At 37.8% G+C, this 26,955-nt stretch overlaps 1 protein-coding gene across 3 annotated transcripts; it reads left to right on the top strand.

The window, feature by feature from the left end:
* The first annotated feature begins 1,821 nt into the window (after positions 1–1,821).
* On the top strand, positions 1,822–25,389 carry kctd1 (potassium channel tetramerization domain containing 1). Of its 3 annotated transcripts, none has more exons than XM_058379536.1 (5): positions 1,822–2,051; positions 16,055–16,242; positions 23,370–23,514; positions 24,386–24,691; positions 24,973–25,389. In XM_058379536.1, the coding sequence occupies exons 1-5, from the start codon at positions 2,001–2,003 to the stop codon at positions 25,135–25,137; spliced, it is 855 nt and encodes a 284-aa protein (XP_058235519.1). In that variant the 5' UTR covers positions 1,822–2,000; the 3' UTR covers positions 25,138–25,389. The 3 variants fall into 3 exon arrangements, with proteins under 3 accessions (XP_058235519.1, XP_058235518.1, XP_058235520.1); XM_058379535.1 differs by lacking the exon at positions 1,822–2,051 and adding an exon at positions 12,688–14,238; XM_058379537.1 differs by lacking the exon at positions 1,822–2,051 and adding an exon at positions 15,856–15,922.
* The last annotated feature ends 1,566 nt before the right edge of the window (positions 25,390–26,955 follow it).

Here is a 26,955-nt window from a genome sequence, read left to right as displayed (position 1 = left end):
AATGAGCATTATTTGTAAAAACTAACTGCAAATTAATTGGAGGAATGTATAGTGAATGAACACACTGATACAGCCATCTCTGATGTTTCCTCCCTTTGATTACTCTATATGAATATTTATTGGGCTGCTTGGTATTAAATACAACTACAGCATGAGATTGCATGAATGTTCATATCTCCTGAGATTGTTGATTGTGATGAAGGTTTGGCTCCAGGCTCTGGCTCCAGCTGCTTTTACATCAAGCTTTCTTTTTTTCTGCACTTGCTATTTAGATTTTTGTGTTTGTAGAATTGTAATTTAAATGTGTATAATAATAAGTGAAGTGATATGGGCAATAGAAACACACACACACACACACACACACACACTGAGAGTCTTCTGCAGACTTTCAGTAGTTTAGACAGTCTCATCTGTGCACTGATACAGAGAGCATCCTCAATAATTACCTGTGAGAATTAATATTTCAAGCAGATTAACTGCTGACATTTTGTTCTGTCCAGTAAATTTAAATGGAGTGATTAAGATTGAAATTTTAATAAATACCTGAGGGGAAAAGGGAAGGTTAACCCAGTGGCTGAGGAACTAAGCCTAAATACCCACAGCCTGCAAGATCAGAAGTAGTTCATGTCAAAATATGGCCTACAGGCAGTAATTGTACAGTGTGCACTTATTTCATAGGTGTATCCAGTTCCTCCAGGATTTTATGATTTTGCAGAAATTAACACAAAATCAAGAAACTCCACGATACCCAGAGGAGCTTACTACAGGTTTTCCACAGATGTGGGACAAGATGCTTTGTGTGACATCATCACAACACATTCAGCTCTCTTAGAATTCTTTGTGTCAAACATGAGTACAGCTATCCATCCATTGTCTATACCCGCTTTATTCCTAATTAGGGTCACAGGGGTCTGCTGGAGCCTATCCATATAGCCTACATTGGGCAAAAGTATAGCTATCATGGAAAGTTAATACAGACGTGTCCTCACTGGTAGGAGTTTAAAAGACGTGCTTAAAATTTCAACAATTCAAGTAGTTTTCTGTGAAAATATGCAAATTTTGAAAATAGCTTTAAGAATTCTTGGAGGAACTGTATGTCTCTGTTTCTTTTTTGTGGAATGGAATGTACTTTAGTGTGTTTCAACAAAAATAAATTAAGAAACAAATGAAGGCTTGAGTCTCAAACTTTAGAGTTCTTTGGATTGTCCCTGTGTTAGTGAATGAGAAAGGATCCAAACTTGCATTTATTAGTTTTATATGCACTGATTATTTTCAGAAAAAAAAAAATTCTGTCTATTTTAAGGTCGAAAGGTCATGACAAAAGTAAAATTAATATATTTGCAAAATGTTTATAATTTAGTAAATGGTGCCACCATGTCCAATCATTGGGTCATTTGTGTAAAAACTAATAAAATGACAAGACTGCAGTGTGAGTGTGTATGTTAGGGGGTGTAAATTATTATGGTGGCAAACAATTGGCTCCACAAAAAGAGGAATATCTGATAGATTTGACCTTATGGGGACATTTGACTGCTAAAAAAAATCCTGAGGTTAAGAGTGTGGTTAGATTTAGGTTCAGCATAATTTGATGCACTAATAATTATGTCAGTGGAAGGTCCTCACCAGGAGAATACGACGAGTGTGTGTGTGTGTGTGTGTGTGTGTGCGATAGCTGATGCGATCTGCTCGGTTCCCTCTGCGCGCAGGAACAGCCTCGGGCAGCGCTCCATCACAACTCATCACAGCAAGCCGGGATGGAGGAGGGCGCCTGTTTCATAAAAGAAAAACACAATCAGAGCAATTTCTTAAAGTCTCTCTTTCAGAAAAAGACAGTGCTCAGATAGTGTTTAGATCGTGTGCACCGCCAATAGCTTGTTGCTGCGATCTCAGTTCGCTCAAGCGCAGATCTCCGGGGCACAGATTTGTGAGGTCATCGGTGGCTCTGGGCCCACAAGCCAAATCTCCACTCTCCACTTCCGCTTCACTGGGTGTAGTGACACATGCACAGGGAAGGAGAGGAAACACAGAACACTGGACATCTCATGTTTCAGGTGAGTCTCTCTCTGTCTGTCTCTCTCTCTGTCTCTCTCTCTCTCTTTCTGACTCTCTCTCTTTCTCTCTCTGTGTGTTTGTGTGTGTGTTAAGTCTTCTCCGTTTGCGCATGTGCCAAAAAAAAACCTAGTGCAAACAAGTGTCACAACTATTTATTCAGTTCAAAGCAATTAAATTTTATTTGTATAGTACCTTTAACAGTTGACATTGGTGCAAAGCAGCTTTACAGAAATATCTAATATCTCAGTCTTTGCCCCAATGCTCCTAGTACAGTCTTCAGATTTATCACGATCCTGATAGGGATAAAGATATTACTAAAGTTGAATGAATGATTAAGTACAATAGTGTAGTCAAATATAGTATAGTATAGTATAGTATAGTATAGTATAGTATAGTATAGTATAGTATAGTATAGTATAGTATAGTATAGTATAGTATTGTATTGTATTGTGTTGTATAGTATAGTATAGTATAGTATTGTATTGTATTGTATTGTATTGTGTTGTATAGTGTAGTATAGTATAGTATAGTATAGTATAGTATAGTATTGTATTGTATTGTATTGTGTTGTATAGTGTAGTATAGTATAGTATAGTATAGTATAGTATAGTATAGTATAGTATAGTATAGTATAGTATTGTATTGTATTGTATTGTATTGTGTTGTATAGTGTAGTATAGTATAGTATAGTATAGTATAGTATAGTATAGTATAGTATAGTATAGTATTGTATTGTATTGTATTGTGTTGTATAGTATAGTATAGTATAGTATAGTATAGTATTGTATTGTATTGTATTGTATTGTGTTGTATAGTGTAGTATAGTATAGTATAGTATAGTATAGTATAGTATAGTATAGTATAGTATAGTATAGTATAGTATTGTATTGTATTGTATTGTGTTGTATAGTGTAGTATAGTATAGTATAGTATTGTATTGTATTGTGTTGTATAGTGTAGTATAGTATAGTTATTGTATAGTATAGTATAGTATAGTATAGTATTGTATTGTATTGTATTGTATTGTATTGTATTGTGTTGTATAGTATAGTATAGTATAGTATAGTATAGTATAGTATAGTATAGTATAGTATAGTATAGTATAGTATTGTATTGTATTGTATTGTGTTGTATAGTGTAGTATAGTATAGTTATTGTATAGTATAGTATAGTATAGTATAGTGTAGTATAGTATAGTATAGTATAGTATAGTATAGTATAGTATTGTGCAGTAGAGTATAGTATTGTATTGTATTGTGTTGTATAGTATAGTGTACTATAGTAATGTATAGTATAATATAGTGTAGTGTAGTATAGTATAGTATTGTATTGTGTTGTATAGTGTAGTGTAGTATAGTATAGTATAGTATAGTATTGTATTGTGTTGTATAGTGTATTGTAGTATAGTATAGTATAGTATAGTATAGTATAGTATTGTATTGTGTTGTATAGTGTAGTGTAGTATAGTATAGTATAGTATAGTATAGTATTGTATTGTGTTGTATAGTATAGTATAGTATAGTATAGTATAGTATAGTATAGTATAGTATAGTATTGTATTGTGTTGTATAGTATAGTATAGTATAGTATAGTATAGTATAGTATAGTATAGTATAGTATAGTATAGTATAGTATAGTATAGTATAGTATAGTATAGTATAGTATTGTACAGTATTGTATTGTATAGTATTGTGCAGTAGAGTATAGTATTGTATTGTATTGTGTTGTATAGTATAGTGTACTATAGTAATGTATAGTATAATATAGTGTAGTGTAGTATAGTATAGTATTGTATTGTGTTGTATAGTGTAGTGTAGTATAGTATAGTATAGTATAGTATAGTATAGTATAGTATAGTATAGTATAGTATAGTATAGTATAGTATAGTATAGTGTTGTATTGTATACTAATGTGTAGTATAGTATAGTATAGTATAGTATAGTATAGTATAGTATAGTATAGTATAGTATAGTATAGTGTTGTATTGTATACTAATGTGTAGTATAGTATAATATCGTATTCTACAGTATAGTATAGTATAGTATAGTATAGTATAGTATAGTATAGTATAGTATAGTGTACTATAGTAATGTATAGTATAATATAGTGTAGTGTAGTATAGTATAGTATTGTATTGTGTTGTATAGTGTAGTGTAGTATAGTATAGTATAGTATAGTATAGTATAGTATTGTATTGTGTTGTATAGTGTATTGTAGTATAGTATAGTATAGTATAGTATAGTATAGTATAGTATAGTATAGTATAGTATAGTATAGTATAGTATTGTATTGTGTTGTATAGTGTAGTGTAGTATAGTATAGTATAGTATAGTATAGTATAGTATAGTATAGTATTGTATTGTGTTGTATAGTGTAGTGTAGTATAGTATAGTATAGTATAGTATAGTATAGTATAGTATAGTATAGTATAGTATAGTATTGTACAGTATTGTATTGTATAGTATTGTGCAGTAGAGTATAGTATTGTATTGTATTGTGTTGTATAGTATAGTGTACTATAGTAATGTATAGTATAATATAGTGTAGTGTAGTATAGTATAGTATTGTATTGTGTTGTATAGTGTAGTGTAGTATAGTATAGTATAGTATAGTATAGTATAGTATAGTATAGTATAGTATAGTATAGTATAGTGTTGTATTGTATACTAATGTGTAGTATAGTATAGTATAGTATAGTATAGTATAGTATAGTATAGTATAGTATAGTGTTGTATTGTATACTAATGTGTAGTATAGTATAATATCGTATTCTACAGTATAGTATAGTATAGTATAGTATAGTATAGTATAGTATTCTACAGTATAGTATTCTACAGTATAGTATTCTACAGTATAGTATAGTATAGTATAGTATAGTATAGTATAGTATAGTATAGTATAGTATAGTATAGTATAGTGTAGTATAGTATAGTATATGCCAGTTGTGGTGTGTGGTACTCTTTTGTAGAAACCATTCTGAACTTTGACCTTTAAATATTTAGGAAAATATTTCCATTGTCAGGCAAATGTCAGTGTATGCATTAAAGACCTAAGAAAGCATTCAGATCAGATCAGTTTTCTATGAAGTGCTCAGTGTTTCTTATAATTTTGGTAGTTATGGATCTTTTTTGTGATCAACTAACTTTCTTGCTTTTCTATGTTAAAAGTTAGCATGTACACTGGTAGACAAGTATATTAACAAGTAAAGACAATTATTGTTAGTGTTTAAATGTTTAAAGAGGATTATTTCAGTAGGTTTTTTTACAGTGGAATTTTACCAGCACTGTCATTTATATCAAACGCCTATCACATACACAGTCTGCAGTTCCCAAAGACTAACTTTAACCAAAGACATTTTGACTATTATAAATTAATTGAATAGTTAACGTCTATTACAGTTTCAAACATTTCATCACATATATTGAACAAATGTGAACATTACTGATCTATCCTGACAAATCTGCATCATCTTGGTTTAGTATTACTACAAGGTACAGCTTTCACTAGTATGGCCAGGCTTTTGCATATGCAGCATTAAGCCTATTTGAATCAAGCCCAGGTGAGAAGTCAGCCGTCACACTTGGAAGCGTTTAGGGGAGGTGATCTCCATCGGGTACCAACTCTAGCGCAGTTCAGTTGCAGTGAGACTGCAGTGCATTCTTGATTCGATTTAAATGCGCAAAGTGAACCAAACTCGCTGTGTGTTTTGGGTTACTGACAACATTTTTTCTGTTGATGTGAACTGTTAAACTGAGCCCTGAGGCACAAACTGAGCCAAAGGACAGAATTGAAATGCTGTGGAAATACGATGTGTTCTAGAGATTTGGACAGATGAATAAATGAGGGAAAAATGCTGGATGTGATACACGGAATGTTCTAAAATAGGTTTATTATCTTTGTTTTCTGTGATTTGTTTATGATTTCTATGTACAATTGGTTGTGTGTGGAGGTGTGTGTACCTTATTCTATCACTATGTTTCTCACCAATGAACAAAGGAGTTTTATATGTGCATTTTCATCTCTACATGCCCTTTAAACAACATTTTTTGGGGGGGCTTTGTGAATAATTTGCTGTGGGAAAACAAGCCAAATTGAAAAGCAATTTCACTATGAATTGAACTTGATCAACAGACTAATAGGTGTGAAAGTGCCTCTAGCCTAGGATGAAAAGAAAAATAAAATAAAAACGTGGATTGGTCTGGAAGAGAGTTGCCAATGACAGTGAGCTGTTCTGAATTAATAATGTCTCGTTATATTAAAGAGAAGAAAAAAAATATTGGCCACTTATTAAAAATAATAAGTAAATAAAAATAAAGCAATAATCATCAATTTATTATATAATATTATTAAACAAAAGTATTCATCTAATCATCTAATGTTCCTTAGTTAATGTATGATACTGTTTGCTAGGTAGAGGCACAGTACAACATCTAGTGAAATGCTTTTTCATTTTCTGCATCGTAGAATATAAAATCAATAAGAATAAAAGAGAATATAAATAAAGAATAAGAATACAATATGCAAAAATTAAACACTTTCAATGGCATTTTGCTATAAATAAAATTAACTGTACAGGTGGAAAAGGGAAGAAAATATTTTTAATGTATATATTAAGAAGTAGTGTGTAGGTGAGTCCACACTCTAGGTATTGTCCTGATGAAGTGTCTGAATGGCCTGTAGGAAGAAGGTTGTCCTAATTCTCTCTGTGTTTGCCTTCAAGGAACGAAAGCTCTTCCCTGACCGCAACAGAGAGAAGAAAATCAGTTGACAATGATAGTGACAAACTATGGAACTGGGTTAATCTTGTCATTCCTCCCACAGTTTGCCGTCACTATGACATACATGCACAGGCCGACTGATTTATTTCGCTCAGGAGGATTCGTAATATCATTTGTGAAATACTGGTAGCTAGAGTAAGAAAACATTTATTTCATTCATTATAATGAAGGAGGGATAAAATGAATCCCCACTTGCCATTTACATGTCCAGAGGCAGGGTATCCAAAGTATTATTATTATTATTATTATTATTATTATTATTATTATTATTATTATTATTATTATTATTATTATTATTATTATTATTATTATTAAACACAGCATACTCCAGTGTCCAGCAGTGTTGTTGGTCCTTTCCAATTTTTTTAAAGATATAACTTTATTAAATTCCAAAAGATATTCTTTTGCCAGAGACATGGCTTCAGATTACAAGAGAAATAAATCAATGAAATATAATTTAAAAAAAAAAAAGAAAGAAATATCCTATATATACAAAATATACTCAAAAGTACAAAAAAGGAGCTAGGGAACTAAGAACATATTGCATATGATGTGATATTGCACATGGTATGGTATTGTACATGGTGTTATATTGACGTACATTGTCATTTTCTTTCTGCCATGATTTGTCTTCTCAAGCTCTGAATTCAAGCACATTCTTTGTATCTGTGTAGGTCTGTGTTAGGTCTTGTATGGCATATTCTTATGGAACATCCACCTGTACTGTCCTCCCAGTTGGCCACAGTGTACACCACATTCCTGTATTCCATCCCTCATGCTACAGCTTTTATTATAGCCCTCAGAGAAGGATGTAGTCCGCTTTTTATCATGCTTTCACATTCTTTTCTTACCATCACTCATATATATATATATATACACACATTCATTTATATACATTTTTTCCATATACTGTCTTCCCGTTTTTCACCTGTATAGTAAAGCATTTCACTGCATGTTGTACTGGGTATGGTTGTGTACCTAATATTAGAATACAAATTGCTCCAAATATGCTTGTTGTATGTGGAAAGAGACAGACATTTTTATGTGAAAAATTCCAGAAACATTTTCAATATACATCCAGTCACTTACTGTTTATTTTCACCATTACCACCTAGCACATATCCTCTAATTAAGGTTTCCAAGAGAGCTGTTTACTGTATAATGTGGTGCTGGTGATGGGAATATGTGTGCTCATGTGATGTGTGGGTGTTTGAGAGTGTAGCCTGTGGGTGATCCATTTGTTTGATATGCAATTAATACTGCATGCTCATTAAAGAAAATGGTGACAGGTTGTTTATTACCTGAGGAAACGTGACAGGTTGTTCATTACCCAAGGAAACAAACGTCCGAAAAGATGGTAGAAGTGTGTTTCAGACTGTGTCGGGTCAGAGACTAGATGTCTTATTTTTGCATCTTGATGTCACAGCAAACTAATACATGCAATACGTATATATATATATATATATATATATATATATATATATATATATATATATATATATATATATATATATATATATATATATATTTATATGTATATAAAATCATCTCATAGAGGTATTGTAAGGGAAAGGTATAAGTAACAAATGTATAAAGTTCAGAGGAACAGTCCACGTTAAACTTGCCAGTTTATTATCCTTGTTGTTACACCCATGTGCCATTTCACAAGAGCACATGGGTGCTGATTAATTACTGTCCATCTGTTCCTGTGTGCCCCATTAATCCCATTAATCAATGCAAAGGGACCACGAGAGGTCCACCACTGACTGGGTGTTATTTGGGGTGTGTAAGGTGGGTATGTCAGCCATGTTGCAGAATTTTAACACCTCACTGACACTGCTGGGCTGAAAGTAGTCCAGCAATCAACCCGAAGCAGCCAACAGTGCTGTGTTTAGAAAGTGATCTCTGATGATGTTGATGTTAACAAAGACTATGTACGGAGAAAAGTAAGCAAAGTTATCATGCTATGTGATTCACTCATACTATCACATCAGTGTGGTGTGGTGAAGTGAAGTCAGAAAGAATCTGCTAACAGTGTTTAGATGAGAGCTCTTCTTTCTCTTAATCGTTTAACATCGTTACCTCATGCCATCATCACAGAGGTGTAGCAAAGTTGTTAGAGGTATCTCCAGTGAATTTTATGACGGTGTTGCAAGTTTTGTTAATTGAAGAGTGCTTTTTACTGAGAATAACCGATTTGTTGAATTTTACGTTTGTCCACTTTTTGTGCTTTCACTACACTACCACTGGTTAATCACAGCAGGGTCAAATGTAATAGCCTTCTTACTGTTTAAAGTATATTTTAATGGAATTTCTGGTGTTTAAATTAGTAACATGATGAACTAGACTTGGTGGTTTAGGCATCCGTAACCCTACTTTCTGATTTCTCTCTCTCTCTCTCTCTGTCTTTCTGGCAGTATCTTTGTTGAACCGTTTCCCTTGTTGATGGAAACAGGATCTAGGCTTATATATCATTCCTGCATGTCAAAGACTGTTGAACCGTTTTTCCACTTTGGATCTTTTTTTTCTCAGTACTGTACAGCCCAATCAGTGGTGTCCCTTCCCATGTTGATTTCTTTCATGGAAAAGAAAGGGGTAACAAAATCTACACATGATACAAGGGGATTTTATTTTGCCTAACACATGGAATCTATTTAGTGAATTGGATGAGTTGGTTTATATGAGAATATAAATGCTAAACTTTGCAACGCTGTGACCAGCACTGAAGCTTGACACCACTAATAATATGTGCATACACATTCACTGACTCTGTTTGTCAAATCCAGGTCTTCTTTCCGCCTACGCACGGCATTTCATGTCTGTAGTCAGTAGAAGGATTCCAAACTGTTGCCCTCAAGTATTGAAGATGTTAATGTGAGCTTGGAATCATTTCATACACAAGTCGCTAATCTCGCTGTCGCTTCTCTTCACACTACCACTCGTGCATATAAATATGGATAAGATTCAGTTTTTGAAAGTGGAAGAGCGTCATTCCGGATATCTTCCTTCCTCATATGTAGTAGGTGACATGACACAAAAACTATACAGTTAAAAAAGTATTTTGATTTGGTTTAATAAACCTAAATATACTTTAATTTACTAGGGAATGATTCAGTTCAAGGGGCAGCACAGGGGCTTAGTGGTTATCACTGTTGCCTCACAGCAAGAAGCTCCCGGGGTCGAACAGACAGACAGGCCTTTTTGTGTGGAGTTTGCATGTTCTCCCTGTGCCTGCGTGGGTTTACTCCAGGTACTCTGGTTGTGTGTGTGTGTGTTTATCTATATGTGAGGCCCTGTGATGGACTGATGACTTGTCCAGGGTGTACCTGGACCTGTCCAGGGTGTAGCCCAATGTGTGCTGGGATAGGCTCCAGCAGACCCCTGTGACCCTAATTAGGAATAAAGTGGATATAGACAATGGATGGATGATTCAGTTCAGCATTAGTGCAATTTGATATAGGCCAGATCGTATGAGATTCAGATTTATTTTTATTTATCTAGGCTTGTAAACTGATGCGGCCATATCAGACATGTTGGATCAGTTTGTTTTTTTTTTCTTTTCTTCAATTCATATGGACTTTTTCTTCTACACAATCTAAGCCTGATAGTAGCATTGTTAACTAACAAAAATATATAATGTGAAGAGCTTTTCAATAACGAGACGTTTATTTAAGATTTATGAAACTTTTGTAACTGTCACCAAGTCTTCCTCCATGGGAGCCGTCAGGACAGAGACATTAGTTCTTTTCAGGTACTCAGTATAAAGACACATATCAAGCTGCATCATGTTAATATCAAGAAAACAAGAAACTGGTGAAGGAACTACTATTAAATATACTTTATGCTATAATGCAACTATCTTCCATGGCATTAAATGCTATAAAAAAGGTTCAGTAGGATGTGTGATTTTTTTCATAAATTTAACACTGGAATTATTTACAAATTGTTGTGGAGCCAGAAACCTAAAACACATCTGGGCGTTGTGTTATTGGAAAATAAACAACTTTGAAATGGAAATGCTTCATTGTAGATTTTTTTTTCCCATTGTGTCTAACAGGTTGAGCAGCAGTCAGCTACAGTGGATTTCTTCATCATGTGCAAAATTTAGACATCCTGTTGTTTCCATATCAACTACGTTACATTCCTCAATTTCTCATGTAGATTTCAAACACTTATGTTTTACTTCTTTATGTATTCTCCTTCCTTTTTGTACACTCAAGTGTTATCTCTGTGTGACAGCCCAGGGCTCTGGCAGTGGTTTCACTTCTATCGCTCCATGGTGTTCATTTCTGCAGAACTCCATGTCGAGCCTCAGAGGGAAAAGTCATTTATGGCACTGCATATGCTCAGATTTTTTTTTTTTAATTCCTTCTTCTGAACTTCTCTATCAGCACAGATTACTCAGGGAACACATTACCTACCTGCACACACACACAAAAAAAGCCCTCCTCCAATCCACCACGTAGCCATGTAATGAGTCTGATGTGCCTTTTGAAGAGCAGGCATGTTATTTTCCCTCAAGCCCCCAGGCCACCCTGCCGTGCAAATGATTATGAAATTGAAATTAAAACTATAAATATATTCTGCCTCTGACTCTTATCACCATCCGCACAAAGTGCATACAAATCAGGCCCAGATCAGGGCCCCTGTTCGGGACTCTTCTTTAAAGCTGGGATAATTGCTAATTGGGTATCTAGGTGTGAAATGGGTTCTTCTAGGTGGAATTTTAAATGTGAAAGAGACAAGAAACATTTTTACCCTCTCGACTTTTTTTTTTCTCTTTCTTTTTTCCCTTTAAGAGATGTCATTGCTGGTTCTGGTGACACGCCCGCAGGCATTAACAGCAGAACGAGACAAAAGAATAGAGACTTCTCATTTCAAATTGAAACCTCTCAGGATGTCTCTGCAACAGAGAGCCAAAGGTGATGAAGTCTACTGCTACATTTAAATGCATTTGTCTAGCTGTATACAGCTGAAGGTTAGGGGTAATAATCAAGTCCTGAAGTGCCAAGTGTTCTTGTGCCAAGTGGTTCTGGGATATAAACCCAGTCACTTTCACAGAACTGCTAAGGCGTCACTGCACTGTGGAGAGAGTCTGTAGATATTTAATTTTATATGTAGCTAATATTTAAAAACTTTTGTATTTGGTATATATTTGATAAAACAGACGGACAATAGATCTTTATTTCTGCAGCATCTGATGAAACTTTCCAACAATAAAAAAGATCCTAAGTGAGATTCAAATATCACACACATTTTTTTTTTAAAGATGAGTTGCCAAAAAAATACTGCATCATAATACAAAATTAATTGTGAAATAAAATCTACAATATGAGGAAACCCTGTTTGACTCATACATGAATAGCAGGATTGTTCATTTCCGAACCAGTGCACAATCTCAATGAACATGATGATTGAACAAACATCTATTTCTGCATTCCCACCTTGTAATGTTGTTATTAAAAGTAAACAGAGAGATGTATTAGACTATTTGATTATATGAAAATATACACAGACCGCGGTCACACACTCAGAGAAGCATGAAATACAATGCGCAGTGCCTCATTAATTAGCAAGTGCATGTGTGTGAGAGATTTAAATCACATTCACATTCTTTCATGCCTTTTAAAGTAGTCCTATATATCTTTTAGTTTCCCCTCCATCTAATTATAGCAGTGTGTATCCAAGTGTGTATGAGACAGAGTAAGGGTAAGTTTTAATTTTGGGGATGCGCCCTCCCTTCTCTCTGCACCTTTAAGAGCGCCTGCATGCCTGAGCTCATAGCTGAAGGTCATTAAAAAGCACGTTTAAAAAAAAAAAAAACAAGCTCTCAGCTCTGCGGTCCAATATAGCGCATGCGCACTGCCCCGGGACTCATACACTCTCAGACCGCAATATGGCGAGAATGCCTGGCAGCGGGCACCACTGCTGTGGCGACGACACGACCCCGGCGTCCGGGGACAGAGAACGGGACACAGAGGACGGAGAGGAAGGAGAGATTCAGGAGATCCAGATCACGGTGGACGAGGGGGAAGAGTGCGAGGATGAAGAAGCCGAGTTGGAGCCCAAGAACTGCGAGAGCGCGGAAGCGGTCCTTATGCGGAATATAGACCAACAGCGCGGGGGGCACGAGCTGCACATGTCTCCCCTGGACCCGGATGCTGATGAGGGAGAGACGACTCATCTGTCCGTATCAGAGCGCTCGCGTCTGAGCGAGAACACGCGCTTGGCCACGCGTTACGCTGTGCGGATTTTCCGCGAGTATTTGAGCGAGACGGCACAGAGTACGAACTTCGAAAGCATGGACAAACACGGACTCTGCAGGGTCCTGCGCGCGTTTTACTCAGAGGCGCGCTCCAAGAGCGGTCAGTTGTACAGCAAGTCGTCGCTGATCAGCATACGCAGTTCGCTCAACCGGTATCTCAACGAGCCGCCCTTCTGCCGCACGCTCGACCTGACCAAGGACCCGGAGCTGCGCAGTGCCAACCTGGCGCTTGCTGCTGTCATTCGCCGCCTAGAGGAGCAGGGCGCCGGACCCGTGGTTCAGAAGCAGGCGATCACGCGCGCCGACCTGCGCAGACTCTATGCGTCTGCCGCGTTCAGCGCGCGCACCCCGTTCGGACTGCTCAACAAAGTGTGGTTCGAGACGTGCATGTACTTCTGCACAAGGGGCCGAGAGAACCAGCGCGAGCTCGAGGAGGACTCTTTCGGGCTCGCCACGGACGAGGACGGGAGGAGGTTCGTCTACTTCAAAGCGCTCGGACCGTACCACAAGTCCCGCTCTTCATCCTGGAGCAGGAAAAGATCAGACACGGATGAGGAAAACCTCCCGCGCATGTACGAAACCGGCACGGAGTTTTGCCCTTATGCAAGCTTCGTGAAGTACCTGTCAAAGCGCAACCCCGCGTGCAGGGCTTTTTTCCAGCGTCCGCGCGATCACTGCAGCGAGAACGACACTACGTGGTACGAGAATAAAGCCGTGGGCAAAAACCTGCTGGGCACGAGGATGCAGATGCTCTCACGCGCAGCTAAGCTCTCCAAAACATACACCAACCACTGCATCGGCGCCGTCTCCATAGCAACGCTCAACAGCGTCGCCGGCATCGGCTCGAAATTGGCGCCTCTACATGTTGCACCGGAAATGGTCAACGGAAGCCAGCGGCCACATCGCGACACCGAAGACCCACCGGACCTTGATACGCGTAAAATGTGCAAACGTCCACGAACGGAGATTTATTCCGCGCACGTGCCGGGACCGGGGTCTTCCCCTAAAAGACTTTGCGCTCGCCCTATGGCAGAAGACGCGAACCCTCCTGTACCGATTAAAGTCAGCGCGGATTCCGCGGCCCCCGTCGCCCCGGCTGCGCTTGAGCACAAAGGGGAACCTGCACTCGTGCTGTCTGCGCAGGTAATAACAACTTCAGGTCTAATTCAGAGCAAATATTCACCACGAGACGAAATATTGGTGCACGTTACGGCTTTCACACGGCGTCAATCAGTTGCTGTCAAAATGCACACTCGTGTTATAGTCGTAAATATTATGTTGGTGCGGCTGTGTCCTATTAGCTATTCAGGTAACAGTTAGACTACCTGCTGGTCACGTGGTCACTTAGGGATGTCCAGCTCCAGTCCTGATGGACACATTTGGGTCCATTTCCCTGCACTCATCACATAAACCAGCAGTTTTGGTAAGTGTGTTTGACCCGGAAACTCAGCAGACTGTGGCGCATGAATCACACTGGAGTTGGGAAACCCAAAGAGTCATGTTTAGTCTTTTGTAGATCCTCTATGATAGATATAATGAATATTTATATATATAGATAACTGTCTGAAAACAAGGTGGCATCTCTTGTTCATTCTCATGTTCATAAATATCTCTCAAAGCATTTTCATTCTCCATCATTGTGTAAGAATGCAATTAATGTATTTCTTTCTAAAATCCACTAAACACTTAAATAAATAAATCAAATGCCCTGCTGTCTCATCTTTGACTCATCTCTTTGCATTGTATGAAATATTTGTCTGCTGGAGTTTGACAAATATTTCAAGTCTTCATATAGTTGGGGGCTTCATTTAGTTGGTTGTAACTGTGTTGTTTAAACGTATACTATGTTGTTTCAATTCAGAGTGTGATGTAAGTGGGTTCATATCTTATCTACACATCATAACTAAGGATCTGATAGGGTTAAGATGTAAGGACTAAAATCATTTGCACAGAGAGGAGATTTCTCTGGAAGTGCACCTGCTCATTCTGGCCAGAATAATATAACAATGGGAAGTTATAAAGGGGGGGGGTGTTAGAACTGAAAATTCAGAAAGTGTGTTGTTTGAATTGTTCCAACTCTTGTAGTGATACAGCCCTAACTGTGCCATGTCATAGCTTTGACCATGTCACAATAGCATCTGAGTGAAAGAGATCAATTGTGTTAGAAACAAGAAAAGAAAGAAAACAATGTACACATCCCTGAAAAATAGCAGAATATGAGATTAAATGGGGGCACATATCCTGACTGGGTGCTGCTCTAGCACAAAATGTGCATCATTACAGGAAGTGAAAGCTTGTTTTCAGGTCAGTATATAAATATATAAACAGCTTGTTATATATATATATATATATATATATATATATATATATATATATATATATATACATACATATATAACAAACAAGCTGTTTTGGTGTTTATTCCATTTTGAGAAGTCCTGCTGATGGTCACTGCACTGTTTATATATAAATTCATTTATACAGAACAAACAGAAATTGTCTCAGACAAAGCTGAACATATGCAAATGACAGTACTTGTAGCTCTGCTTCAGTAATAAATAGCCTCTTTTATCTGCTAATGCCAAATGTATTAACCCTTGCTAAACTAGTAGTGATACCACTGATCATTATAATATGTGGTTTGTGTATGTGGTGTTTATATTCATATAATTTTTTCCAGCCCACTTATTTATCAGGAGTGTGACCTACATTCAGCATATCACATGATTGCAGGAGCTATTAGTTGTACTGGACATCCAGTGCAGTCCCACAGGAACACATTGGCTGCCTGTGGGGCTTCTCTCTCCAACTGTTTCACTCTCCGATGGTGTTTACTCTCTCATACATACAAATATCTCTCCATCTGCATACAAACCCATGTTAACACAGTCAAATATATTATATTTATATCCACTTTCTCATTCATACCTTGCTTTTGTGTCTTATGTCTGTGCCTCAGGAACATCGCAGCAGTGTGGCCATGTCGACTCGGCCTCGTTTGGCACAGTCTCCAGCCTCCCCAGTGGGTACAGCTGGCATCCCCACACCAGCCCAGCTGACCAAGGCCAACGCGCCAGTGCACATCGATGTGGGAGGACAGATGTACACCAGTAGTCTCGCTACGCTCACTAAATACCCAGAATCTCGGTAAAACTTGCACACGCTCCATTAAAACCAGGGTAGAAAAGGCATGCAAAATTAGATTTGGATTCATCAATCTATGTACACATATCATACACACTAGTGTACACAATAATGTAGAAGATACAGGTGTCTCAGTTCAGCTGGTATAAAAATTCGGATTTTGTGCTTGGGCCATACCACTAGCACTTTAACTTCAACACTGTCAAGACCTGGACTCTGGGTGCCAGTGATTGCTTTCCTGTTTGGCATGTTCCACAGTCCTAGTATAGGGGAACTGTATGAAGGAACAACAGCAGCTCATGACCACTCATAAGCAACTTAATGGGGAGGTATTAAACTTGCTTTAATAAACTACTGTCTAGTCATGGGCTTGATTAACCCTGTTATAAGCAGTTGAGAGTCAATGACATGTAGTCATCCAGCATTCAGTCTAGTAGGCCATTTTAAGTGGTTTCATGCATAACGTATTTAATATAGTGTTTCCCATCACCATTGTCTATGAGTCTTTGAGCTGCTCACAGAAGAGCTAATATTGTTAACAAGGTATGCCAGGTTTCAGGTTTCAGCAAAATTTCCTTTTCAGCTACATCACAAAAAATACAAGATCTGAAACTAGTGACAATTTGGGAATTGGAAAAGGGAGACAAATTCTTCTTATTTATTTTTATCAGTCAAACTGGTGCACAAACATTTCTGATTTCTAAAATCATGCTTTGTCAATACTTGCAATATATGGTCCTGTACTTACAACATTACACTTTGCATTTATTTTGCATTTATACTTTGCATAATTCATTAGATTTCTATACCACAGGATCCTTTAAACAGACCCTATTTGGTAATACCATGGCATCTAACTATCCTGTGTGCAGGAATGCACCTCTGCCACTAAAAATCCTCATAGAGCGAACATGGGGCAGTGTGATTCTTTCCCCAATGGGCCTCTACGGGCACTTGTTGCAATTTCCATTTTCAACCACTAGGTGTAATAATAACACTGTGGAATTAATATGCTCTATATGTCAGGGGAAATAAAGCACACTACTCCGTGATTGCACGTCGAAGAATGTGAGCAAATCAGTGGAACAAATCAATGAAGCCCTTTTTTTTTAAACCATTGGTCATTAAAAATAGCTACTTAATGTGGTGATTGAGGACTATAACATTTGTTGAATTAGCCTACTGTTCCTACAGACAAGCCACCGCTGTGAAGGAGAGAAAAGAGAAATTATGGAATGCAACTGACATTCATGAAAATCCTGTACAGTCAGAAAAATGATCTTATATCCTACTCCTGCTCCTGATTGTGTGTAAATGTACGTTTAAGAGTAGTAACTAATGAAAAACTCGACTTCTTAGTTCAAATCGTTTATTTATTTAAGTATAAAATAAAGGCTGTACGATGAGCAGGTCTGTGCCAATAGTAGATGTAAGCTGAGGTCATGCAATTGGCAGAATTGATATTACTGTAGGAGTTAGCAGATGATGCCCCTAGGAGGCAACGGATATTTAGAGACTGTTTTTTTGTTTGGTTGTTTTTTTTTCTTTTTTGCTTAAGTGAGTTCCATTTGCCACAGCATCGGGTCATTTATAAAAAGCTGTGTCAATGGTTTAGCCTCCACTGGTACCAGAGAAACTGACAATTATCAGTAATGCTTATAACATACTTATAATACTCAGTTGTACTGTTAAATCATTTCCTTCTGGCCTCACATATTTTGTGCTGCAAATTTAGCTCTGTAATTTCTCTGAATATCTTCGTCTCATCAGGCGATGTGTCTTCACTTTATACACTGCTAAGTACTGTTGTTGATTTTTAATTTATTATTCTAGATGTGAGTAAAAGCTTGCGGAAATCCTTCTCCATTTTTTGGGGAATTTTAAACTTTCCACTTTGTGAATTGGTCTGTTGTTGGCATTACCAAATGTGGTGTGCATGTGGCCTGGGAATTTACAGTGGACTGGCATTTATTAATATACACAAACGGCAATACAAAGAAAATCATCTTTTGAGTTGAAAAGTAAGAGGAGCCTCTATCAGTGTCAGCCCTGCTCTTTTAAACCAATGCACATACGAGCAGCTGATTGCAACAGAGCAAAATAGTAACAGAGAAAAATTAAACACTCTATGGCACGACATGCTATTTCCTGTTTCTTTACTAGTCATACAGATTCTGTTTTTTTTCTCATGTCATTCTTTATATGTGCCTGATCTGTTGCTTTTCTACAATGTATGTCATGCTCTCTAGATTTGCCATCTGCATTTCTTTTACTTCTAAATATATGTGTGTGTGTGTCTTGTCTATACTTATTATCTTGCTGACCAGTACAATTCTGCAGTGCCAGGGAGTGTTAAAGTCTCCTGGCTGCTGACTGAGTCAAACATCAAAGGAGAGAGCCTGCAGCACTGGGTCTCTAGCCAGCTTGACATCTTCTCTCTCACAGACCCTCATCCAAGCTCATACATACTAACACAAAATTATACTGCTTTCCACAGTCTTCTACACTCGCACATACGTCTCATACAGTGTTGCACAATTGTACATAGTCTCTTAACACATTTCACAGTCTCACACAGCATCACAACAGCTTACACAGTGTCATAAAGACACACAGCCTTATACACAGACTATTAACACATACAGACTCACACAACCTTATACACAGTCTCTTAACACATACACACTCACACAGCCTTATACACAGTCTCTTAACACATACACACTCACACAGCCTTATACACAGTCTCTTAACACATACACACTCACACAGCCTTATACACAGTCTCTTAACACATACACACTCACACAGCCTTATACACAGTCCATTAACACATACACACTCACACAGCCTTATACACAGTCTCTTAACACATACAGACTCACACAACCTTATACACAGTCTCTTAACACATACACACTCACACAGCCTTATACACAGTCTCTTAACACATACACACTCACACAGCCTTATACACAGTCTCTTAACACATACACACTCACACAGCCTTATACACAGTCCATTAACACATACACACTCACACAGTCTTATACACAGTCTCTTAACACATACACACTCACACAGCCTTATACACAGTCTCTTAACACATACACACTCACACAGCCTTATACACAGTCTCTTAACACATACACACTCACACAGCCTTATACACAGTCTCTTAACACATACACACTCACACAGCCTTATACACAGTCTCTTAACACATACACACTCACACAGCCTTATACACAGTCTCTTAACACATACACACTCACACAGCCTTATACACAGTCTCTTAACACATACAGACTCACACAACCTTATACACAGTCTCTTAACACATACACACTCACACAGCCTTATACACAGTCTCTTAACACATACACACTCACACAGCCTTATACACAGTCTCTTAACACATACACACTCACAGAGCCTTATACACAGTCTCTTAACACATACACACTCACACAGCCTTATACACAGTCTCTTAACACATACACACTCACACAGCCTTATACACAGTCTCTTAACACATACAGACTCACACAGCCTTATACACAGTCCATTAACACATACACACTCACACAGCCTTATACACAGTCCATTAACACATACACACTCACACAGCCTTATACACAGTCCATTAACACATACACACTCACACAGCCTTATACACAGTCCATTAACACATACACACTCACACAGCCTTATACACAGTCCATTAACACATACACACTCACACAGCCTTATACACAGTCCATTAACACATACACACTCACACAGCCTTATACACAGTCTCTTAACACATACACACTCACAGAGCCTTATACACAGTCTCTTAACACATACACACTCACACAGCCTTATACACAGTCCATTAACACATACACACTCACACAGCCTTATACAGTCTCTTAACACATACACACTCACAGAGCCTTATACACAGTCTCTTAACACATACACACTCACACAGCCTTATACACAGTCTCTTAACACATACACACTCACACAGCCTTATACACAGTCCATTAACACATACACACTCACACAGCCTTATACACAGTCTCTTAACACATACACACTCACAGAGCCTTATACACAGTCTCTTAACACATACACACTCACACAGCCTTATACACAGTCTCTTAACACATACACACTCACACAGCCTTATACACAGTCCATTAACACATACACACTCACACAGCCTTATACACAGTCTCTTAACACATACACACTCACACAGCCTTATACACAGTCTCTTAACACATACACACTCACACAGCCTTATACACAGTCTCTTAACACATACACACTCACACAGCCTTATACACAGTCCATTAACACATACACACTCACACAGCCTTATACACAGTCCATTAACACATACACACTCACACAGCCTTATACACAGTCTCTTAACACATACACACTCACACAGCCTTATACACAGTCTCTTAACACATACACACTCACAGAGCCTTATACACAGTCTCTTAACACATACACACTCACACAGCCTTATACACAGTCTCTTAACACATACACACTCACACAGCCTTATACACAGTCTCTTAACACATACACACTCACACAGCCTTATACACAGTCCATTAACACATACACACTCACACAGCCTTATACACAGTCTCTTAACACATACACACTCACACAGCCTTATACACAGTCTCTTAACACATACACACTCACACAGCCTTATACACAGTCCATTAACACATACACACTCACACAGCCTTATACACAGTCTCTTAACACATACACACTCACACAGCCTTATACACAGTCTATTAACACATACACACTCACACAGCCTTATACACAGTTTCTTAACACATACACACTCACACAGCCTTATACACAGTCTCTTAACACATACACACTCACACAGCCTTATACACAGTCTCTTAACACATACACACTCACACAGCCTTATACACAGTCTCTTAACACATACAGACTCACACAGCCTTATACACAGTCTATTAACACATACACACTCACACAGTCTTATACACAGTCTCTTAACACATACACACTCACACAGCCTTATACACAGTCTCTTAACACATACACACTCACACAGCCTTATACACAGTCTCTTAACACATACACACTCACACAGCCTTATACACAGTCTCTTAACACATACACACTCACACAGCCTTATACACAGTCTCTTAACACATACACACTCACACAGCCTTATACACAGTCTCTTAACACATACACACTCACACAGCCTTATACACAGTCTCTTAACACATACACACTCACACAGCCTTATACACAGTCTCTTAACACATACACACTCACACAGCCTTATACACAGTCTCTTAACACATACACACTCACACAGCCTTATACACAGTCTCTTAACACATACACACTCACACAGCCTTATACACAGTCTCTTAACACATACACACTCACACAGCCTTATACACAGTCCATTAACACATACACACTCACACAGCCTTATACACAGTCTCTTAACACATACACACTCACACAGCCTTATACACAGTCTCTTAACACATACACACTCACACAGCCTTATACACAGTCCATTAACACATACACACTCACACAGCCTTATACACAGTCTCTTAACACATACACACTCACACAGCCTTATACACAGTCTATTAACACATACACACTCACACAGCCTTATACACAGTTTCTTAACACATACACACTCACACAGCCTTATACACAGTCTCTTAACACATACACACTCACACAGCCTTATACACAGTCTCTTAACACATACACACTCACACAGCCTTATACACAGTCTCTTAACACATACAGACTCACACAGCCTTATACACAGTCTATTAACACATACACACTCACACAGTCTTATACACAGTCTCTTAACACATACACACTCACACAGCCTTATACACAGTCTCTTAACACATACACACTCACACAGCCTTATACACAGTCTCTTAACACATACACACTCACACAGTCTTATACACAGTCTCTTAACACATACACACTCACACAGCCTTATACACAGTCTCTTAACACATACACACTCACACAGTCTTATACACAGTCTCTTAACACATACAGACTCTCGTACAATCTCAGATTCCTCAGAATATTATACAGACTCATACAGAGTCACACAGTCACATACAATCTCACAGAATTATAGGGACTCATATTCTCATAGTTTCTCGTACAGACTCACATAGTGTCATACAGTCTCAGTCCCTCACAGTATCACACAGATGTACAGACTCACACAGTCTCATAAAGACTCAGCCTCATACAGACTCACACAGTCTCAGTCTCTCATTGGTTTGTAGAGTATCATTCAGACCTGCACAGATTCACACACACACACATAGCCTCTTTCAAAGTCACAGTCTCATGCAGTATTATACAGGTTCATAATTTTTCACACTTTCACCATACTGCCTCATACATATACACAGAGACTTATTCAGGCTCTCATACTCACATATTCACACATTCTCACAGTGGCACACACAATATATTCCTACAGTGTCATAAACAAATACTTTCTTTGCTATACAGCAATGTCAGGGCATCATGCGCCCCAGGGAACCTATCATTCTATATTATACTGTATACCTTTGTGTTCTTCATGTATATGGGCCCTGGCTTTAAACATATGCTCCTTATCCAAATGCGACAGTGGATGTGGTCTAAAACACTATTCTCTGGTGATACATGCATAGTGACACATGCAGGTTTTTTTCACCCCTGGCTACAACAAATACAGCTTTGTCAACAGCATCCAGGTATACACAAAACTGTGACATCTGCATAAGCAGCTTAGCGCCTGCAGTCATGCTGCTCTGCTTCTCATGACTGCTAATCATGTCGATTTGTTTGCGTGTGCGTACTCTCGGGCGCTCACAGGGGGCTGGTGTACTATAAGGCACCTCTGTGGCATCTGTGGAACATGTGGCGCATTGTAAGGCTGGCTTGCTGATGGACACACACACACACATCACACATATGAATATGCACAGGGGAACCGATGCATTGAAAAATACACTGCTGTCCTCTACAAAATGTTGAAAGCCACTAAATTTCTCTCACGTTCTTATGCACAGGATTGGCCGTTTGTTCGATGGCACAGAGCCCATTGTGCTGGACAGTCTAAAGCAGCACTATTTCATCGATCGTGATGGTCATATGTTCCGCTACATCCTCAATTTTCTCAGGACATCCAAGCTACTCATCCCAGATGATTTTAAGGTCTGTTTGATTCTATGTCCATTTCCATTTCCACATTTGAGATTGCAGTGATCTGAGCAAGTTCAGATCATTACTCAAAACTCATCTTTTCAAGACTGTAATATTTAATAAATAATAATATTTAGTAAATGCTTTTTGGTATTGTTTTTTAATTGACTATATGTGATTAATGGTGTAAGGTTTTATTTAATGTATTGTTTTGTCATTTGACTATTTAAATATTTATGTAAAGTATCTTTAAGTATGTAGAAAAGCTCTCTATAAAATATTATTATTATTATTATTATTATTATTATTATTATTATTATTATTACTAGTTTTATTATTATTAAGTAGTACTAGTAGTATTTTATTATTATTATTATTATTATTATTATTATTATTATTATTATTATTATTATTATTTCTAATCAAGAGAATTGCTTTCTCTCATTTTTAGACACACAGTTAAGTGAATCTGCTCTTTATTTCTGGACCGATATAAAAATCTGATTTAAAATTCTGTGGAATAAAATTCAGCATACTTATATTTCAGATGTTTTCCAAATATGAATACATTATTCAGAAAATTCAGGCTATTATACTAATAATAGTCAGTATATAGTCCTGAAATATAGTCCCAAAAATAGTATCAATATAATAGTCCTACACACCTCTGTATTTAAAAAGAAAACAGAAAACAGGTCATTTATTCCACAACTGTGTCTGCTTTAAATCCTAACAGAGATACAAATACTTGGAGCATTAAACATTTCACTTCTACTGCATTTACATAAGCAAGCCCCAAACACAGTACACAGGTCAGCTGATACTTAATATTTTATACCTAGTAATTAATTAAAGAATTATTTTTCTATGTATGTGTGAGCAGGACTACTGTCTGCTGTATGAGGAGGCTCAGTATTTCCAGCTGCAGCCACTGCAGGCAGAGCTTGAGCGCTGGCATACGGAGCGAGACTCAGGGTTTGTGTCACGGCCGTGCGAGTGTGTGGTGGTGCGTGTGGCTCCCGAGCTGGGCGAAAGGATCACGTTGAGTGGTGATAAGGCTCTCATCGAGGACATTTTCCCCGAGATTGGAGATGTCATGTGCAATTCAGTCAACGCAGGATGGAACCATGACTCAACTCATATCATCCGGTTCCCGCTGAACGGCTACTGCCATCTCAACTCTGTACAAGTAGGTTGCACAACAACAAAAAATTCTGTAATGTACACTCATTATTGGTGTCTATAATGTTGTTAACAAAAAAGGGTGTTCATAATTTTTACAACCCAGAAAATGTCATAGATAGATAGATAGATAGATAGATAGATAGATAGATAGATAGATAGATAGATAGATAGATAGATAGATAGATAGATAGATAGATTATGACTCTTATTAATCAGCAGCTTAATAATCTGCTAAATACAAATATAAAATGTCTGTGTGTGTGTGTGTGTGTGTGTGTCTCTAAGGTTCTGGAGCGGCTCCAGCAAAAGGGATTTGAGATTGCTGCTTCATGTGGAGGTGGTGTGGACTCATCTCAGTTCAGCGAGTACGTTCTACGGCGAGAGATCAAGCAAGTTCGAACCGGGGTCCTGACTTCAGTTATTCAGATTAAACAGGAACCATTGGACTAGTTGAAAATGATCCTTTTTTTTTTAATGATTCTAATAGAGCTGCCATATCACACTACAACAAGGCAAAGGTTTGTTTTAAAACTTTTCGACTTGTGATGACCGGATTTCATCTCCACCAGTCTCATGAAAAGAAGTAAAATCAAAAGTAACCCCATCCAGGGCTCTGTGTACTATTAATATTCTCAGACAACGTATCTCTTAAGCGTATTATCAGATGATGTTATAATCAGAAATCACTGCACATACACACAAAAGCACAAAATAAAGGAATATGCAAATATTTTTTATTCTAGTCTCTGTCTCTCTTGCACACGATTCTTTTTATATGTTGATCTTTCGGCTGCTCCACGTGTGTGAGGGGTCTCCACAGCAGACCAACTGGCCCACACAACAACTTGGCACAGGTTTTACGCCGGATGCCCTTCCTGACACAACCCTCCCAATTTATCCGGGCTTAGGACCGGCACTGCATCCAGTGGCTGGGGTTTGAGCACTGGCTGGGGATCGACTCCGGGCCTTCCGCATGGTAGGCGAAAACCTACCACTGAGCCACCAACGCCCTTGTGATTCTTTTTATAGCATTTTTGTAAAAATTTTAAATGCTGGAGAAATTTTAACAAAAGTTCAAAATTATTCATGAAGTCCTTCACAAATGGAAAGCTGTTCAGGATGTACTTTAGGAACAGAGTAGGGAATTTGTAAAACAACCTAGGCTTTTTCAAAAATTATTAAATTTTAACCAGAGGGAAATTCAATGGCAAAAGCTCAGTTGCATATTATTATTTAAAATGTATACGGAAAATGCCAATTTCTATTTTACTAATAATGGGGAAACAAAGATCATTAGGCTAAAATGTACACGTTACTTATAAGAATATTTTAAATCATGATGTTTAACAGCAAATGGTATCCACAACATAGCCAAAAGTATGTGCATTCCTGACATACACGTCATTTTTGTTAGTGTAAAAGCCTTTTTGATAAGAGCCGAAAATGGCCAGATTGGTTTAAGCTGCTAGGAAGGATTTAGTAACTCAAATAGTCACTCTTTACAACTGTGGTGAGCAGAAAAGCATCTCAGCATGCGCAAAACACTGAACCTTGAGGCGAATGAGCTACAACAGCAGAAGACCACACTGGGTTCCTCTTCTTTCAGCCAAAAATACGAATCTGAGCCTATCATGGGCATATAGTTACCTAAACTGGACAGTTAAATATGAGAACAAAATCACCTGGACTTTTCTTTCAAAGATTCTTGTTTTTGGCTGACAGGAGTTGATATAGTCTATATCTTGGTACGCTCTGTCCTGGGCTGACGGTGGCCCTTGGTGTGTCACCATTTGTTTATGACCTCATCTTATTACCATGATATCCTTTGTTTTGTCCTAGAAATTCTCTCTGTTCTGTTTTGAGAACATATGCCGAACACAGACACTCAGTGACAGTTCCGTCTTCCGTATCTTAGATAAGCCTTTTCATAATAAAATTGTAAAACTGCCAGTAAACACGTCAACCACCACGTCTGTTTCTGCTGAAGTCTTTTGTTTACCTTTAGATAACAATGAATATTATACCTTTCTCCTGTATAAATATTCCCTGTTCGTCTCATTCAATTTCAAAGAGTTCTGCTATTCAATCACTGTCTCTGTATGGTTCTTTAGCATCTCTTCCCTGAATTCAGCTCTGGAGACAGTGACGGCAGCAGCACGACTCAGGCTTCTTCTCCGAGTTAACCCGAAAATTCTAACAGCAGTGGAACATGACATGGTCTTCTGCTTTTGTAGCCCATCCACATCAAGATTTGATGTGTTGTGCATT

Source organism: Hemibagrus wyckioides, linkage group LG25 (assembly GCF_019097595.1).
Source record: "Hemibagrus wyckioides isolate EC202008001 linkage group LG25, SWU_Hwy_1.0, whole genome shotgun sequence".
NCBI lineage: Eukaryota > Metazoa > Chordata > Actinopteri > Siluriformes > Bagridae > Hemibagrus > Hemibagrus wyckioides.
Note: the sequence above shows the minus strand (reverse complement) of the source record. Positions and strands in the feature narration are given on the sequence as shown.

Bases quoted from the DNA above. Each gene is read 5' to 3' on its own strand.
- kctd1 (XM_058379535.1), top strand. From the start codon at position 12,727: ATGGCGAGAATGCCTGGCAGCGGGCACCACTGCTGTGGCGACGACACG. The intron at 14,239-16,054 runs GTAATAACAACT...TCTGTGCCTCAG, and splicing joins CACTCGTGCTGTCTGCGCAG to GAACATCGCAGCAGTGTGGC. The intron at 24,692-24,972 runs GTAGGTTGCACA...TGTGTCTCTAAG, and splicing joins GCCATCTCAACTCTGTACAA to GTTCTGGAGCGGCTCCAGCA.